Consider the following 18861-nt stretch of genomic DNA (forward strand, 5'->3'; position numbering starts at 1 on the left):
CTTATATAAACCAAAGACTTGTACAGCAGTAAGTATACAAAGTAGAAGACATATTTTTAGAATCATGTGCCAAAATAGAACATGAATTTCAGTGTGTACAGGGCCATTGTTCAGGACATGCTACCAGACTTTTGAAGCTTTATTTATAACCCACAGTCATGCAATCCTGAAGGAAGTTTTAAAAGTGGACACTGCAGATAAAGCAAGTGATAAAGCAGTTTTATCCAAATGATCATTCAAAGACTCAACAGTTGTGAGGTGATTGTTTATTGCAGCAACAAAAACTTAAAGCTAAACAAACTTGTATACAGTTTGAAGGGGGAAAGAAATATACATCCATATTTTCAACAATAATTTTGGAACACATTTATCCATGTTGACAGAATTTGAAAGCCCTCCCAAATAAAGACCAATTGTGTCTGCATTCTCATAGAAGAGTTTCTTTTTTAGCTGTTGCTCAGTAATTTGCAAATTTCATAAATGCAACTTCCAGCACATGTCTCATGACAACCCAGCAGATCAGCATAATCACTCAGACTATGAATGATTAACAGATCAGGTTTTTCTACTGAGGGATATCATTAGCAACAGTGAGACCAGATTTACTAAAAAAAAAAAAAAAGAGAGAGAGGGGGTTACCTCGTCATCTACTGTCATACATTTGTTCTTTCAGGTTTCACTATTTTCATTATCCTTCTCTCATTCTCATCTAAAATGTGTCGTAGCATGACAGGCTTTTACACCAGTAACTTGATTCTACCAGACAACAGGAAAAAGAAAGAAATACAGAAGTGTCAAAACTAAACAAAAACAAGCCAAATATACATCCTCAAAAGCCTCAATGTACTGTATGAAGAAACTCGGCTCTATAATGCAGTGATGAAACAAAAGGCACATTTAAATCTCTTTAAAAACAATGAATGAACACATCAAAATAGAAGATAGAATGTACTTTCACACTGGATCATTAAAAACAAAAACCCACATTGCAGATTGCTGATCTTTTATGGAACACACCACTGTTATCACAGTGGTCCCAAACACATTTCTATCATGTTCTCTTGGAAGTTAATGTTAATGATAACAACTTTTGTTAATGATAACAGCTTGTTGGTTTTCATACTGTGGTAGTTGGATCAAACCATTAACAATGGTGTGAGGATTTTTAGATTTCATTATCCAGAGACCAGATGTCCCCTGCTAATGAGTTGGCACAGCCCTGAATGGTCCAGGTCGCCAGGGCAAACTGGTTGCGGAACAGGTCGGCCTCAGCCTCAGGGTTGTCATTCCTGAGGGCTTCAAGGTGGTTGAGCAGCCCCTGGAGTGTGTGCGGGCCAGAGCCAAGCAGGATGTGGCGGAAAGGAGTCTCTCTGGGGGACACATACTGTGACAGGAAATTCTTTTCCACCTACAGAAATGAGGGGAGGAGCACAGGATAAACACGGGTTTCGTAAAAGTCATTGGAATACTGTTTTGTATGATGCTTAACATTAATGTTTTTATTTTACTTATTACCTTGAGTCTAAGAAACATAACCTTTGAACTAAAAATGTCCTATTCTCTTGTTGCCTCTCTCCACTGGTACGTCAAGAGGTGCAGGCCATTTTTAATTTTTACAGCCAGAAACACCATTCTGAATGCTTCTGATGAGCCAATTTAAGAGGATTTTTTTTCAAAATACAAGTTTGTCAGCTCAATAAATAATACAATTTCCTTTTTTAAAAGCAAGATCGTACAGCCCATAAAACTGATCATTCATTTCATCTAAAGGATGTGTGCTCTACAGGTCTTACCGTCATGATGCGGTCATTGATGATGCGGCACATCTCGATGTCCTCCAGGTCGATGTTCAAGATGTCTGCTGCCAGGTTGCGAGAGGCTCGGCTGTAGGAGCCAGAGGCTGAGATCAACCACTGCACTGTCAGAGTCTTGGGCAGCAGATGGGGCTGCATCTGGAAACACAGAAGATTCACAGAGGTGATTTAGGGTTCACCACAAGATTCATGTGCGTCTTCTGGATACATTTGAGTTACACAGTCAAAGCAGCAATTAGACAAAAAGTAGTGATGAAATTAATCATAGGGCATTAAAAAACAGGTAAATCTGGTACTTTACAAAACTTGATTTTGAATCTCCAGGATCACAACTGGACACCTACCCTCTGAACCTCCTTGACTTTCTTGTTGATCTGAGCCACACGAGTACGTATCATCTTGTCATACTTTGTCACATCCATCCTCAGCAGATGCTCATGGACCAGCCTCAGTGCCATATGACCTGCAAACCGGGCCGCAATTTCAGCCAACTGAGGAACTTGGCCAGACGTGGCTGAGTTCAACTTCTCCCGGGTATCCAGCAATGTGCCAAAGTACGGGTACTCCTGAGAAGGCAAATCAAGATGTGTTGAGGATTAGAGTTAGGAAAGGATTACTCAGACTTTGATCAAATAACACAATGTACAAGGTTGTCCTGGATTATGAGTTTCTGCTTCAAAAAGATGTATTTTACTGATAGTACAGTGAGCTAACTTACTGAACTCCCAGAGGTGAACCCAAATGAGACAGAAGGAATGCCAGTAAAGGCAAGGAAAGGATACGCAGCATTTTCCAATTTCAGAGGCTCCATCCTGAAAAACAAACACATGCAAAATGCAGATTTAGCTTTGCTCTGTAGTTGTGAATGTGATACTAGTGAGAGAAGCGTGGATGTCATGGAGATGTATAAACACCAACTTACACATTCGACTCCCAGTTGCCTTTTCCATATTGAGAACTCAGAGACACATCACTGCTTGGGCTTTTCACCTACAGAGAAGACAGTTGTGTTTGTACATTATATCCTAACATTCACAAAAATTCACAAAAATTGATGAATGAATGAATTAATATGTATTCAACTAATAATACTGCAGGCTTTTATTAAATTGACTTCACATTCATTAAAAGTCTACTTTCTGTGGATTTACCTCTGCCAGAGCATTTTCGATCACACTGTACATCAAAGGACTGGCCGCTACTTTAAACCCATTCCGACCTGGAAAAGGAGACTTAAATTCAGTCATTCTGAAAATCACATTTCACGTTATAGACAAAAACTCATAGTAGTCTAAAACAAACCTGATTAATATTACAACTTTCATTTCATTCAGAGATCATTTAGGTAATATGCCAATTTTTATACAGTATATGGAGTTATATTTAATGGATGGAACAGCAGCGCTCCTTTAAGACACTTTGTTAAACTCATGGACAGCACGTCCAGGAAAACAAGAACAGTTGACAGAGGTGATTGTATGGTCCCATATAGATGCTGCAAATTTGTACAATCAGCTTTTTTCTTTCTGAGAGTACCCTACTTATAGAGATGAAGCACTGTGCTGCATATAGCATTTTTTAGCATCAGACTTAAAATATGGTAAAAATCTACTCAGATGTGTGTTCATAAAGGATGTATTTTTATTAACTCTAACTTGTTTTCTATACCCATGTCATTATAGGGTTTGTTGTTGATTGTTAGCTATTGAGCTAATCCCAGCAAATTTACATTGATGTTGATGAAATGTTAGTGTTGATTAATGTGCACTGTCCCCTATAAATAAATAAATGGTGATATTGTGCATGTAGGGGGGAGAATGATGATGGAAGATATTTCTAACAATGACAGTAAATACCTGTTACAACGCGATCCAGGTTGATGTAGGAAAAGGCTTTCATGCTCAGAGAAGACAGATAACCCTGGATATACAAAAGATAAGATTACGAACACCAATCAGCATCTTTACTGTGTTAAAGCTGAAGATCAAAAAAAATGCTGAGCCTTAAGTACAAAAATCATGTCATTCTCACCTCCAACCACTCGGTGGCGCCAACACTCCCATATTCTCCAGCACTCCAGCTAGCAAACACAATGCTCCTCCTTGGCTTGAATCCATCTGTCAAGGCAGTAACAAATGAGCATTAGCAAAAATATAACAGAAAATGCTTGACAGATCTTGAAAAGGCATATCCAATGACTTTCTTCAGGTCCTCCATGGCAGATATAAGGTAAGATGAGATATGAAGTGTGCATCAACTCCTTCAATATATATAATAAACTAAAGACCAGCAGTCTCCTGTGACTTACCGTTCTTCACCATGTCTGAGATGGAACGAGCCAGCTCAACAAGGACACTGGTTCCGACGGTTGATGTAGCAAAACCTGGACCCCATGCATCCCTCTGGGCACCAATAACCACATATCGATCTAAGATAGAAACACAATGACACAACATGTCATTCACATTCTTTTAAGTACACTGTGTGGCTGATCATAGTACATTTGTTGAATGAACATATCATTGTACCTGCATCCACAAACCCTTTGATGACCCCAAAGACATTATTTATCTTTTTCTCAGCAAGAACGTTGTTGACCTCCACAGTAATGACATCATTCTCATCTCCCAGTTTGGTGACACCTCCCCACTCTTGTGGCACACTCTGACCCCCCAGATTCCTGTGAGATGCAGACAACAAACATTTACTCTATGTAATCTATGACAGGGCCAACTGTAGTAGACAATCACAGAGCGAGGAAAGAGGAATATCTGAAGCTGATAGACAAGGTACTGCATTTATTGTGATCTTTTTTTAGTGAATTGTTTCAGATGGTCTGTAGTGTACACAAGACTTACATCAGAATGCTGTTAGCCATACGTGTGGTGATGGTCTGAGCCAAGATTTTTGGCAGGCCTGAAGACTGGACAGGAGGAAACTGGGTGTGTTTGAAGGAGGGGAAGCCAGGGGTGTAGGGATCCCCTGAACCCAAGTGGACCTTTGGGAGACAGAACAGATGGAGAAATCATCATACAGTCCAAGTAGGTTTTACCTCTTTGACAGTTACATGTTTAATGTTTTTGTTCCAGACTAATCTCAGGATTTTCCCAGCAACATGTAGCCAAACGTTTAGGCTGAACTAAAAGACACACAATTTATACAATGATTTCTACACTCTGTTCTCTTTCTCTACTCCTATTAGAAATCAAATATTCCTGCTGATGATTTGTTTTAAGCCTTAGTCCCATATTGCTACATTACATATAACCACTAATAAAAGAAAATGCTCCATGGCGACGCCACTACTGGTCAAAAACTCCACAGAGTACCTTTAATGCGGTCTGATATATTTCATGTCTTCAGTACAATGAACAAACTAAATATGTATGCAAACAGTTGATGGTATGCTCTTAAATATGAACATCCAAAATAAAAATATGTCTCTCCAGTGGAGTTCATCTTCCATCATGAAGCTACAGAACTGTCCACACTCACATGTCCAAAGAGCTGAGTGGTATCTCCGATAGAGTAATCAGCAAGGTCTGCATAGATCAACACAGCAGAAGCATTCATTTTGGCAGCATTGGCTACCTGTAAACACAAAGGAAAATGGTAATGGAAAAATAATGATACAAAAGCATGTACTTTACACTGACTAAGGAAAAAGGGAAAGATAGGGAAAAAAGTTTACAGGGATATTATTTTTACTTAGTTCTTACTGAAAAGCACCCACCTTTTCTGCAAAGCTGATCTTACCAGCTCTGACCAGCATCACCCTGCCATTAAGGTTGATGTTCCTGTCCCGCAGCAACCTGAAGTCACTTTCCTGTCCATAGTATGCATACAGGATGGCACCCTGGACCAAAACAAAAAGAAAAAGGTTTTTACCCCATTGTTTTTTGTTACTGTGAACAACAGAATGAATGAATTGCAAATTGAATTGAACAAAATCATTTTACTGCATTTTTCTCTTTCCTGATTATTTTCATATTTGGATTACTGACTTACCGTTACTGTTCCATTTGCACTATAGGACAGGAATCCATCTAGCCGCTCCTCTTGCCCGTTCTTGAAAACAAGTTTGTTGAAGCCGGAAGCTGGGGGGTCCTGCACCTTAATAAAGTGCTCATCAGTCCAGGTGTTCATGCCGTACTCTTTAAACCTCTTGTGTACCTTTTCCCCCAGATCTTCATCACCTGGAGAACCAGCCCGGTGGTTGACACTGGAAAATTCACTGGGATAGGAGGAAATAAAACATGAGCGGAAAAGAAAATGGGGGCAAGAAAACAAGGGAAAATGATTCACTTTTTAAAATGCAGTGCCAATGAAGAAGTTAGCAAGAACAGTTATTGTGGGAGAGGCTAACGTTGTCTCACAGCAGATTCCACAGGCAGTGTGTGGAGTTTACATTTACCTGAAGGCAGTTTCGAAGTTGGATGCACTCAATTTTTGAGCGAGGAGCTTTTTGACCTCATCCCAGTCCATGAGGGGGGCAGCTGTCTCGTGGGCAACAGCTTCTTCAAAAGGGAGCACGGAGGCTGCACAGCTGGGAGCCACTTCCTTATTCCGATGGATGAAGTAGCCAATCATGTACCCTTAAAGTAGCAGTAATTTCAAATGAAAAATGACAAAGAGGAACAGGGCGAAGAGCCATGGACAGACTAAAGGTATCAAATTACAGCCTAAACCACACAGTCAGCATTTTGAAATTCTATACCACCAACTGACAATGACAGTACTGTAAATTATGTTTACCTTACACCACCCAAGAAACTCCACTCACCCAGTAAAATACATGTTATTGAATCAACTACTACATGCCAAAGCCTGAGAGCTACATATAGACCCTTGTATTAGTCTCTCACTGTTGCTCAAGAGAGACATGTCACACTCAAGTTTTGTTTTTCAGATAATTAAAAGCAGATTTAGTGACGATTTCCCACACAAGCCTTAAAGTTTAGTTTTAAGTCAAAGGTTGGAAAAAAAATCAATTTTGGGGCCAGTTTCTCTCATAGAATGGAAAATAGTGACCCTAAGACTGATCCCTGAGGAACTCCACAAGTCATTTTAGATGCAAACTTAATATAAGAGCAGCTGCTCCATTCAACTATCCCCCCTTACCGATGATGAAGATGAGGAGGGTGGTGGCTGCCATGAAGCAGAGGTTCTTGGCTGTGCGTCCAAATTTTTGAGGAACATAGGGTTTGTAGTTGGAGTTGTGACTGAGGTGGTCCCTCACGCCATTTTCCCCGACCTTGTCATCCATGTCAGATGACAGCTTCATTTCCACCTGCCTGTTATCACCTTCCATTTTCTGGGTCAAGTTGAAATGCCTGTAGGAGTGTGTCTTCCTGTTAGATTATAATGACAAAGCAATGCAGGGATGAGGAGAAAATTTGGTTTCATTATTTAACCAGGAACACGTACAAAGCAGATAATAATGGAATCTATGATTCCAGGGCATGAGCTAGAATCTGTTTTTTACAATTGGTAATGTATTTTTGTACAATTATGACAGGAAATTCTGTATTATGGATGTGAATATATACAGTATTTGGTACCCTATACTTTAAACCGAGTTTAGAAATTGTAACTAACTGCTTTATTTATGTTAATGAACCCTTAATTAATGCTTATTTGATCTGTAATAAGTCATTAATAGCTTTGGGGATACTATGTTGCTCCTATATCTACCTCCAGCATTAGTTCCTTTTATCTTAGCTAGCTCTGAAATGCATCAGGAAGACCCCTCTCAATGGACCATTCAGTCACGTACCATCTGAAAAAAAGCCTCAGAACAACCAGACGACTCCCCAAAACATAGCAGTTTGCTTATATCTTATTAACAGTTACAGTTAGGCTTCCTTCACTACATAAAAAAACCATACAGCCTTTGTGGAAAACTACAGGCATGACCCTTTATTGTTGGCTGACTAAGAAATTTCAGCAATCTATAGAATATGTACAGTAATTTAAGCAAACCCACTACCCGAGTGCTTTATCTGTGTTTTTTAAACCAAAAAAGTTTAGTTTCTGTTTCGTTTCACTTTCAAGATCACCTACTTTTTCTAGCTCTCATTTTCTTTTTCCATTATTAGTTAAAAAGCACATATCTCAAGAACTCAAAAATATCTCTCCAATACATAATATGCATAAATATAGAATGTCGAACAAGTGTACCACAAAATACACTTACATTGGTTTCCTTTCAAGAACTAAAGACGGACAGGCAGATGACAGACAACTTGAAAATGAGAATGATGCAAGGAGGATCTGCTGAGACAAAATGGAGAACTACTCCCAGTCTCCGTTACAGTCTACATATTAATTAAAATAAAAAGTCATTTTAAAATGTGATAAAATTGTACAATGTATTATGCTGGTTAATAGAAAATAAAAAATAAAAAGTTGAATAATATTTATTTTGCAATTTGTGTTAAAAGTCTGCCTCACCTACTTACAGAAAACAGGAGGTAGTTCTCCATTAGTGGAACCGACTGTGTGGTACTCATTTTCAGTTTCCAACCCTCTGTTATTTCCCTCAGAAATCATATTCTGCAAGTTGATTTTGTTTTTACAGCTGTTTGAATTCTATATTGATGCATGTCATTTATTTCATGGATATGTTGAATATCCATCTTGGCACATGATTGTTATGTTGTTTTTCTTGGCATTTACATTGACTGATGTGTACTTTGCTATCAGTTAGCTCGTGGTTAGCTATTAGTTCAATGGATCTATAATAAGTTACAAAGAAAATGTGAATTTTATTTATACATACCTGATTATACTGCAACAATTTTATTTCCACTTATGCAGATTTACTCTAATTATTCTGCCTTCCTCAATTGTGCAACAGTGTGCTGGGTTTTGGGGTTTAAATGTTTTACTAATTAAACAGCTGTAGGTTGCCATATTCCTATTTAAGGTGTATTCAGAGATTAAAGCAAAAAAAAAAAACAATCTTTGACTGAAATTTTTTTCATACTGTAGCCAATTCATATTCCCCATCTGCAATTTGTAAAACATGTTACAGGTTACATTACTTGACGCCTGCTAAACAAATAACACAATATATAAATTATGAGATTTCAGCACCACTACATACATACGTAACCATGTTATCTAATGCAGCCATCAAGTTTAAATACTCCAGACCAATATTTTGAGGGAAGAAGATGCTTTTGAACAGCTTTTCTACTGCCAGTTTCCTTTTTTGCAAAGCCTGTCTCAATTTTTACTCTTTCAAATAATCGACCATCTACATAAATTTTCAGTGCATACGTTTTTTATTTTTCTTATTAATTATTATTATACACAAGATTAAGGGAAGACAACACACCTGAAATTGCTATATTTGTTCTGACTTATTTCATGAGTTTGCCTAATTTGCATAATTGCATGATTAAAAATAAAGCTTATAATACAGAAATATATGGTATGTGGGTCTCTATTAATAAGTTTCATTCTGATAGAAGCACAGAATTTATGTTGTCCCAAACTGTGGTGCCTGGCCTTAAAAAGCATCCACCCACACCCACATTTAGGTTATTGTCTTAGGAGTTGGCAAGAACTTGAGTAATGCTATCTTGCAAGCTAACAGAATTTAGCTTGCTAGCTATTTACCTTGAGATTGTATGAGACTAAATAAAATCTATTGTAAACTAAATAAATAGTCTTAGCTTTGGTAAAGTTTGTGAAACCAGCCTGTGAAACTGATTAAAGTAAATAAAATGGAATAAATTTAAAAAAATATATGATAGGATAATACAAATGATTAAGGCCTGAATATATTTTGTGAATATGCTATTGCTGCTTAGTATGATGGAGTAGCTGTTTCTTATCTCTCCACAGGCACATTGGTGAAGTTCAACAAAAAGGGAACAAGCTGCCCCTCCAGGTCCTGATACTGATGAATGTGAGTTACTTGCCATGATGAGATATGCCATGTCCTCTAAAAATCATCATGACAATGTGCTCCATTTTATTGTTTCTTATTAGGTCCATCAGCAATAATACCACCATCCATAGCTAAGGTGTTTATTCATTACTTTTGAGTAGTCAGATATATATATATGTATATGTATATATATATATATATTGTGAGAGGTAATGGGAAACACACATTGTCATATTAATCCCAATGCTGAATTAAACTTATGTTAATCAAGTATGTTTTATATGCCTTATTCAATTGATAAGTGATATGGAAAGGTCATGTCCTTTGCTTGCCCCTGTCGCTGTCAACAGGATGAGTTATGCAACAATAAGTAGAAGTATAAGTAGAAGTTAAAAGTTCACTGTTTTCTGAGTATTGTGTCTGCAGATGCATAAGCAAGAAGTAGAAGTCAAAAGTTCAATGTGCGCATAAGCGTACCAGCAGGTGCATAAGCCTGCCGAAGGATGTGGTTAGAAATGTGAATTAAGAGCGTATAGAAAACCAGGTCAAACCAGAATACGGGAGACAAAAATAAGCTTAAGCGTGGGTCAATTGGGGTGAAAAGTGAAGGAAGAAAATAACTCCTTTTCGGAGAAATGATAGACAAAGAGCCAATTGGTGTCCAAACAAGAGATACACCCAAAAAGGGGGTGAAGACAAGGTATAAAATGCTCTGGCACGTAGACAAAAGCTCAGAACACAGGGCGCTTTGCCAGATGCAGGTTTTTCTGTGAAGTGTTCTCCGAAGATTTTCGATAAATAAATGCAGCTGCTACAAAGACATTACTCGACTGTGGTTTCGTTCTTCTCGCATCAACCAACTCGGGGAGGTTGGCTGAAAGGCTACCTCAACAATTTGGGGGCTCGTCCGGGATGCAAGAAAACGTTTTGATTCGGATAAATTGATCTCAGAAGTTTATCTGGAAGGACGGAGGTCGACCTCAAAAGAAAAGGTAAGCAGAAACCTGTTTATAAGCAAATTCTGTAAATTGGATCAAAACCAAATTACTTTGTCTGAACAGAATACATTCTGAGATTGTCAAATTCACAGTCTAAGTAAAACAAAGTGAACTAAACAATTTGGAGTAATGCGTTTAAAGTCGCTTACGTGAAAAGCGTATAAAAGCAACACAAGGGAAAAGGAAAAGGGGGTTCGTATGCGTTTAAAGTCGTGAGTGGTCGAAAGCAACAGTCAAGTACTAGAACCCACCAAACTTGAATTCGAAGTAAGGGTGTTTTGGCGCACATACGTGAAAATCGTATAAAGTTCAACGCATGATAGTGGCGAATCCTGCTATAATCTGACGAGGTTATAGTGTCGGATCCATGGAAAAGGACCGACGCTGGGTGTGATAGTGTCCCGGGGAAGTGGCGCCCCCTAAATCTATCTATTGATCATTTAAAACGAAAAACAAGTTTGGTACCATAAAATAATCACTTTGTTTGAAGTCTTATAGATCAGTGTTACTGGAAACAAAGAAGAAGTGGAAGAAGAAAAAGAGTAAGGAAAACAATGCACGGGAGGTAAAGTATTAAGCACTCACACAAACTTAGAGGGTGGGAATTGTTTCAGTGTCCTGACGAAAACTGTTCAAAACAGTAACTGTTGAGTCACAAAAACCTAAAGGTGATAACGAAAGTGGCCGGTTTTCGTCACCAGGGTCAGTTGCTTGGAACGAATGTGTCATACAAACTGACTGGCTGAAACAATTAGGAACAATGGACGGAGAATTTGACAGAGAAATAGGTGATGATGGGTGGGGTCCACCAAATTGGAAACCATTGTTAGTACAGGTTCAAAGAATGGTAGAAACCGAGGAAGGACTACACTCTCCAAAAGAGAAAGAGAAAAAGAAAAGAGAAACCTGGGAAGAACTAAAAGTGTTGTTAAAAAATAAAGGTAGAGACAGAACAGAAAAGGAGCCATTGGGGAAGTTAATGTGGGAAAAAGAGAAGGAGTATGAGGCAGAAATAAAACAGGCAGAGGAGGAAGAAGAGAAGGCAAGCATAATACAGAAGGGTAAGTGGAGGAAGATAAGGAAAGCATTAGAGGAACAGAAGAGACAGTGGATGAAGAGAGCTCTGAACTGGCAGGGCATAAGACACCAAATGAGAGAAAAAACGGAGAAAGAGTACAGACAGTCAGAAAAGGAGGAGTCAAAAGGAGGCCTTCCCCCTGTCAGCCCTCCTCCTTACTCCCCCACTCAGTCAACAGCCCCTCTCCCAGAGGGAGGAGGGTGTTAATCCCTTTACCCCGTACTAAACATAGAAACAGGAAAGGTCTATATTAGTACTCCAGCAGAGGCACCACAAAACACCACAGGGAAAGGAGCAGTGAAGGGACGGAAACAGGAGGAGGAAGAGCTTATCGAGTTTTCGAGAAGACAGGGAGAGGAGGTAAATGATGAGGAGACAGCAGACAATAGAAGTGAGACCACCGAAATGTCCGAGCGAGCCACCGTGAAAGATTATATAGGACATATGACAGATCTTCCCTTCCAGGGAAGAAAAGAGAGGGCTCAGAGTACCCCATATTTGAGTAAGAGCAGACTGTGTCAGGGAAATGGAGAAGTAACGTTCCACCTAGAGGGTGAATGGGGTGAAGATGAGAGCCCAGGGGAAGTGAGTGGCACACTGACAGGCACATGGCAGGGAGACTAGCACAACGCCTTGACATCCTATCAGAACAAATAGAGATAGAGAGCAAGTTAGAAGCCATACGACAGGACATGGAGAAGACAAGGGAACAGATTGAGGTACACAGCCGCAAACCATCCCTTAGGCCGCACCCCAAACAAACCAAGCGTTTTGTGATGCCTTTAATTACAGCAGGGAACGGAGGGCAAAAGTACAGACCATTTGGATTAGGGGATGTACAGGCTATTGTGGATAAGATGCCACCTATCTCAGAAGGAGGAGGCAGATGGTTAGGGAAACTGGATAGCTTGACCGCAGGACAGAAGATGGCTCTAGGGGATTTCTGAGCGGTCGCCTGCAGATGCATGAGTAGCGCAGACGAAAAAGACATAGAGCAGGAAGCTAAAATGCACCGTTTGGATGACAACACTACATTCTTACACGTAGTCGATGACATAGGACTAGCATTAAGGAACAAATACCCCCTGCCAAACGCTGCTGCACTTCCCAAGATGAAGTGGGATGGTGAACAAAACCCCAGAGAATATTTGGACAAATGCAAAGATATGTGGACCCAACAGACAGGGTGTCACCCAGGTAAACCAGGAGTTCAGCAGGAGTGGTATCGACAAGCGATATTAGAAGGAATTCCTGAGACAGTAAAAAACGCCATGAAAGATAACCCTGACATGGCGGGGTGCGACTCCCACACCTGGGAGAAACATCTCATACATCATTTGACCAGAGCTCTAGACAAAGTTCAGGAAGAAAAGGCCACCATTAAAGATCTGCAGTCCCAGCTCCTTAAGCTTCAGCTAGGGGAGGCCAGACAGAAAGTTAACAAAGCGAAAAAGAAAGATGGGAAAAGTAACAAGGTTATGGTTAGGGACCCCGTCAGACACACCGGATCTCTTCCCTATTCCACCGTGGGAAAGAGAACCAACACGTAGGGAAAGAGAAGGGAGGGACCCGCCAAATGATTGGCTCTCCTCTGTGATGTATCAGGGGGGATATGGACGAGGGTCGAGCGGGGGACGCGGGGGCTTCAGGAGAGGCGGATTTGGAGGTGGCCCATGCCAACAGAGGGAGGAGGGATGCTACATCTGCGGGGACCCCAATCATTGGTGTAAATCATGTCCTCTCAACCAAGGATGGCAATCCGGTGGACCACAACCCCCACAGGGACCCCCTAGAGGCAGGGGATACCAAGGTCCAACTGGGTCTGAGCGAGGTGGCCCAGCAAGGCAGATGGCCGTCGCCAGGGGAAGAGACCCATGGGACGGTTGGGCCAACCAGGATTGACACACCCCACAGGAAGACCTGAACAGCACGGTCACGGTGGAACCGATGCTGCTCGTCCGGGTCGAACAACAAGATCTGCCATGGTCGACACAGGGGCCACGTGCTCCACCATGAACACCTCCAGACCAGGAACATTATCGAACAAGACAACAACTGTCATGGGTTTTTCTGGGGAATCACAGACTCTGCCATACACCAAACCCCTCACCACGACAGTGGGGAGACAGACTGTAAAGCACCCATTTGTATTTTCACCCACTGTGCCTGTCAATCTACTGGGGAGAGATCTGCTCATCAAACTTGGCGCCTCCATTCTCTGCAGTCCGGATGGGCTGAGGGTCACGCTGGGGGGCATGGTCAAAAGAGCTGTGCAGTCCACAGATGGGCAGAACACCCAAATACCCTCAGTTAGTTTTTCACAATCTAGCAACACATACAGGATAAAAGTCACCGCTGTTGATCATTGTCTGTTAGAGGCGATGCAAATCTCTAGACATCATGGCAGGGAAAGAACAGACCTTCCGGATGCGGCAGGTGTAATTGAAACCATGCCATCACACTTGTGGGCTCAGGGGCCAACGGATGTTGGGTTTGTGAGTTGTCAACCTATCACATTCTCTGTTAAAACACTCAAACCTATTTGGATCAACCAATACCCCCATAAACCACAAGCTGAGGAAGGCATTGCAGATACCATAGAAGGATTATGGTCCCAGGGAGTGTTAGAACTCTCCTCCTCAGAGTGGAACACTCCAATTCTGCCAGTTGAAAAGAAAGGTACAGGTAAATACCGTATGGCGCATGACCTCAGAGCAATCAATAACATCCTGTTGACACCCACCGTCCCTGTACCTAACCCCTATGTCGCTTTAACTAACCTGTCTCCTGAACACTCCTGGTTCACCTGCATTGACTTAGCTAATGCATTCTTCTGTCTTCCCCTAGCAGAGGAATGTAGAGACATTTTCTCTTTCACATACAGAGGACAACAGCTCAGGTACACCAGATTACCACAGGGGTTCGCTCTCTCGCCTGGTTTGTTCAATCAGGTGCTCAAAGACGTATTACTCACATGTCCACTGCCGGAAAGTGTAACACTCGTGCAGTATGTTGACAACCTCCTGTTAGCAGCACCAACCGCCCTCTCCTGTTTGGAGGCCACGCGTGTATTGCTTCTTCATTTGGCACAGCATGGGTTCAAAGTCAGTAGAACTAAATTACAAGCGGTGAGGAAACAGGTCTCCTTCTTAGGTCGAGTTATTTCACAACAGGGTGCAGGCCTGTCACCCTTGCATCGTGCCAACATACTTCACCACCCACAGCCTCGTACAGTCAAAGACATGCTGTTGTTCCTTGGTCTGACCAGATACAGCAGACATTACATCCCAAATTACACAGGGCTTACGCAGCCCTTGCGAAACACTATAAAAGAGGCTGGGATGCGTAACCTCTCAGCTCCCATAAATTGGACATTGGAGGCTGAAGAAGCGTTCATCAACCTCAAACAGTCTCTGGCAGCTGCAGCAGATTTGGCGACACCAGATTACACTGCACCATTCCATTTGGATGTTTCTGGAACAGGGAAAGTCGTAAACGGCGTCCTGTTCCAGAAAAAAGGGGGAGGTAGACAGGTATTAATGTACGCCAGTGTCATGCTAGACAACATGGAGCAAAGACATCCCACATGCACACAATATGCGGCCGGGTTGGCAAAACTGATTCAAAAGACAGCTCACATAGTGATGGGACACAGCTTACAAGTACTGACAACACACGACGTAGTCTACGTCAATTCACAAGCATTCACCCTCACATCGCTGCGCCAGCAAAAACTAAGCAAAATACTCGACGCTCCAAACATTACGTACACACATGAAGGCATCAATATGGCAGACAGAATAGGGACTGGAGAACCACACAGGTGTACAGAGAGGGTCTGGGTAGAGCTTAAACCTAGAACAGACCTGCAGGCAGAAGCCATAGAAGGGGGAAGGAACTACTACACAGATGGATGCTGTTACAGAGATGAAAAAGAGGGACTCAAAGCAGCATACGCTGTAGTGGAGGAGCAGGAAGGAGTGTTTCAGGTGAGAGTAGCAGGGAGGCTACAAGGACAACAATCAGCACAAAGAGCAGAAATTAGGGCGCTAATCGAAGCTCTGAAAGCAGGAGAGGGAGAAATTGTAAATATTTATACTGATTCAGCATATGCAACAGGAGCCGTGCATGTAGAACTGGGACAGTGGCTGAGAGCAGGGTTCCTGACAGTCACTAACAAACCAATAAAGCACGAAGAGGAGATGAAAGAATTAGCGGAAGCCTTAATGTTACCATCTCAGGTGGCGGTGATCAAGTGCAAAGGCCATGACACCAGTAGAAGCCAGGTAGCACGAGGAAATGCAGCAGCAGACAGGGCTGCAAAAGAGGCCCCTGGATATATGGACAGGGCAATGTTAGTAAGAACAGTAGACGAGGAAAGGTTAGACATGAGTCTAGAAAACGTCTCCAAGATGCAGAAACAAGCCTCGCCACAAGAGAAAATTATGTGGGAGGCAAGGGGGGCGGTAGAGAAAGATGGGGTATGGAGAAACACTGACGGAAGGTTAATTCTGCCCCCCGGTATGAGAAGCACCGCTCTAGAGGAAGCCCATGGGGTAGGTCATGTAGGAGTAGCTCAGATAATGAGAAATCTGAAACGTTGGTGGCACCCATTTATGAAAGAAATGGCAAAAGAAATTATACAGACATGCGTCGTGTGGACGCCTATACAGGTTGGCCAGAGGCAATTCCTACAAAGGTAGAAGACAGTCAGTCAGTAGTGAAATTCTTGATCAATCAGTACATACCAAGACATGGGTTCCCCGAAAAGATAAGATCCAATAATGGGACCCACTTCAAAAATCAAGACCTACAAAAAGTAGAAAGACTGCTTGGTCTAAAACACGCTTTCGGTACCGTGTACCACCCCCAGTCTCAGGGAAAGGTAGAACGAATGAATCAGACTGTAAAACGCGGTTGGCCAAAATATGTGATCAGACAAAACTCAACTGGGTTGATGCCCTGCCACTAGCCTTAATGTCCATCAGAGCATCAGTTAACCAGGGTACTGGGCACACACCATTCGAGCTACAGACCGGTAGGATGTCTCCAGGTCCTGGGGAAAGAATGATAGGAGTAGCAGAAACTGAGAACATAATACCCGCCAGGACCTACTTTAATGATCTCCAAGCTTTGCTTTCAGAATACTCCACCCAGGCCCTCCAGAAGGATCAGGGCCAAGAGAGAGCAGAGGTGGTGCCCACAGCCGACTGGGTTCGGTTGAGAGTCATCAAGCGGAAGTGGTCAGAGCCAAGGTGGACTGGCCCATATCGAGTTACAGAGAGGACATCCCACGCGGTCCGCTTGCAGGGTAAAGGAGACACCTGGTTTCATTGGAGACAGTGCACAGCAGCAGAGGCGCCCAGTAGGTCGCCGAGACAGGTCCAGGAGGACCTGTTGAACCAGAGCTCAGGACCGGTTGGTCCTGAGACCGAGCTTTCCGAGAAAGGGGCAGAATAATCCCCTGGGAAGCTCCGTGGAGGCGTAGGGCAGTCTACCCCTACGTCCCGAAGAGGAGAGGTCACTCACCATCCGACCAACAACAAGAAGACAACTATATGCAGCTCGTACCAAGACGAGTGAGAGAAAGAGCCCTAACCCTAACGAACTATCAGGCAGAGATTAAAAGGGCAGGAGACGTTCCCCCTCCCCAACCACCATACCAAATGCCACTCCTTGAAGGGAGTCCCTTTGGGCTGAAAGATTTGGAAGGACCATATGGGGCAGATGAGTGATCTCTCTAGTAGAGATCAAAAGGGGGAATTGTGAGAGGTAATGGGAAACACACATTGTCATATTAATCCCAATGCTGAATTAAACTTATGTTAATCAAGTATGTTTTATATCAACAGGATGAGTTATGCAACAATAAGTAGAAGTATAAGTAGAAGTTAAAAGTTCTCTGTGTTCTGAGTATTGTGTCTGCAGATGCATAAGCAAGAAGTAGAAGTCAAAAGTTCAATGTGCGCATAAGCGTGCCAGCAGGTGTATAAGCCTGCCGAAGGATGTGGTTAGAAGTGTGAATTAAGAGCGTATAGAAAACCAGGTCAAACCAGAATACGGGAGACAAAAATAAGCTTAAGCGTGGGTCAATTGGGGTGAAAAGTGAAGGAAGAAAACAATTCCTTTTCGGAGAAATGATAGACAAAGAACCAATTGGGGTCCAAACAAGAGATACACCCAAAAAGGGGGTGAAGACAAGGTATAAAATGCTCTGGCACGTAGACAAAAGCTCAGAACACAGGGCGCTTTACCAGATGCAGGTTTTTCTGTGAAGTGTTCTCCGAAGATTTTCGATAAATAAATGCAGCTGCTACAAAGACATTACTTTCGTTCTTCTCGCATCAACCAACTCGGGGAGGTTGGCTGAAAGGCTACCTCAACAATATATATATATATATACACATACATACATACACACCCACACACACATACGAAACACAAGCGCACACACACACATATATATATATATATGTGTGTGTGTGTGTGTGTGTATGTATGCAAACTAAAAACTAACTCTTTAAAAGATTCTTATTACTTCCACATAGAAGTGCTGTTTGTGCTATTATTGACATTGCACTGTTCTCTCATCTATGTTTCTGATATCTCTGATTGCACATCAACAAGACATCATTTTCTTACTGCATCAGTCATAACCCTTGATATTATCCCCAAATCATAACATACATTGGCTTATCATAATAATAATAATGATTATAATAATCATAATTCTTTTTGCTGTTCTTATTTAATCTGAACAATAATGTGTAGCATACTTTTCTTGCAAGCTTATTTCAGAGGTATAGCTTTTAGATGTCAGCTTATTATTATTATTATTATTTAAGCCTGTAAATTGGTGTTATATTGGTGTACCATGGCAGGTATTGCCTAACACCTTGCAGTTTGTTCTGTAGAACAAAGTCCATGACTTTAACAGCCTTAAAAATGGTCAGAACTTGTTTTTTATTCTCTATCCAAAAAATTCCAGGCTAATTGTCTTGTTATATTAGTATATGATATATTGTATGGTATACTATATAATTCAGATTAGCCATTTTGAGTTAATTTAGA

At 41.6% G+C, this 18861-nt stretch overlaps 1 protein-coding gene across 1 annotated transcript; it reads right to left on the reverse strand.

Annotated features, from left to right (window-relative positions):
- Window positions 1–251: 251 nt before the first annotated feature.
- LOC137193812 (transferrin receptor protein 1-like) lies at window positions 252–8027 on the reverse strand. Its single transcript, XM_067605202.1, has 17 exons — window positions 8011–8027; window positions 6936–7165; window positions 6229–6409; window positions 5823–6048; window positions 5548–5670; window positions 5310–5405; window positions 4673–4812; window positions 4343–4494; window positions 4123–4242; window positions 3846–3931; window positions 3671–3734; window positions 2966–3033; window positions 2737–2804; window positions 2533–2626; window positions 2159–2380; window positions 1794–1952; window positions 252–1408 (listed from the first exon to the last, which is right to left on the reverse strand). Coding segments are annotated over exons 1-17 (2274 nt in total). The 5' UTR covers window positions 8013–8027; the 3' UTR covers window positions 252–1165.
- Between the last annotated feature and the right edge of the window lie 10834 nt (window positions 8028–18861).

The sequence above is a fragment of the Thunnus thynnus genome, chromosome 12 (assembly GCF_963924715.1).
Source record: "Thunnus thynnus chromosome 12, fThuThy2.1, whole genome shotgun sequence".
NCBI lineage: Eukaryota > Metazoa > Chordata > Actinopteri > Scombriformes > Scombridae > Thunnus > Thunnus thynnus.

Bases quoted from the DNA above. Each gene is read 5' to 3' on its own strand.
- LOC137193812 (XM_067605202.1), bottom strand. The intron at 6,410-6,935 runs GTAAGGGGGGAT...TGCTACTTTAAG, and splicing joins CCTCCTCATCTTCATCATCG to GGTACATGATTGGCTACTTC. The intron at 3,034-3,670 runs GTATTTACTGTC...CTCCTTTTCCAG, and splicing joins CCTGGATCGCGTTGTAACAG to GTCGGAATGGGTTTAAAGTA.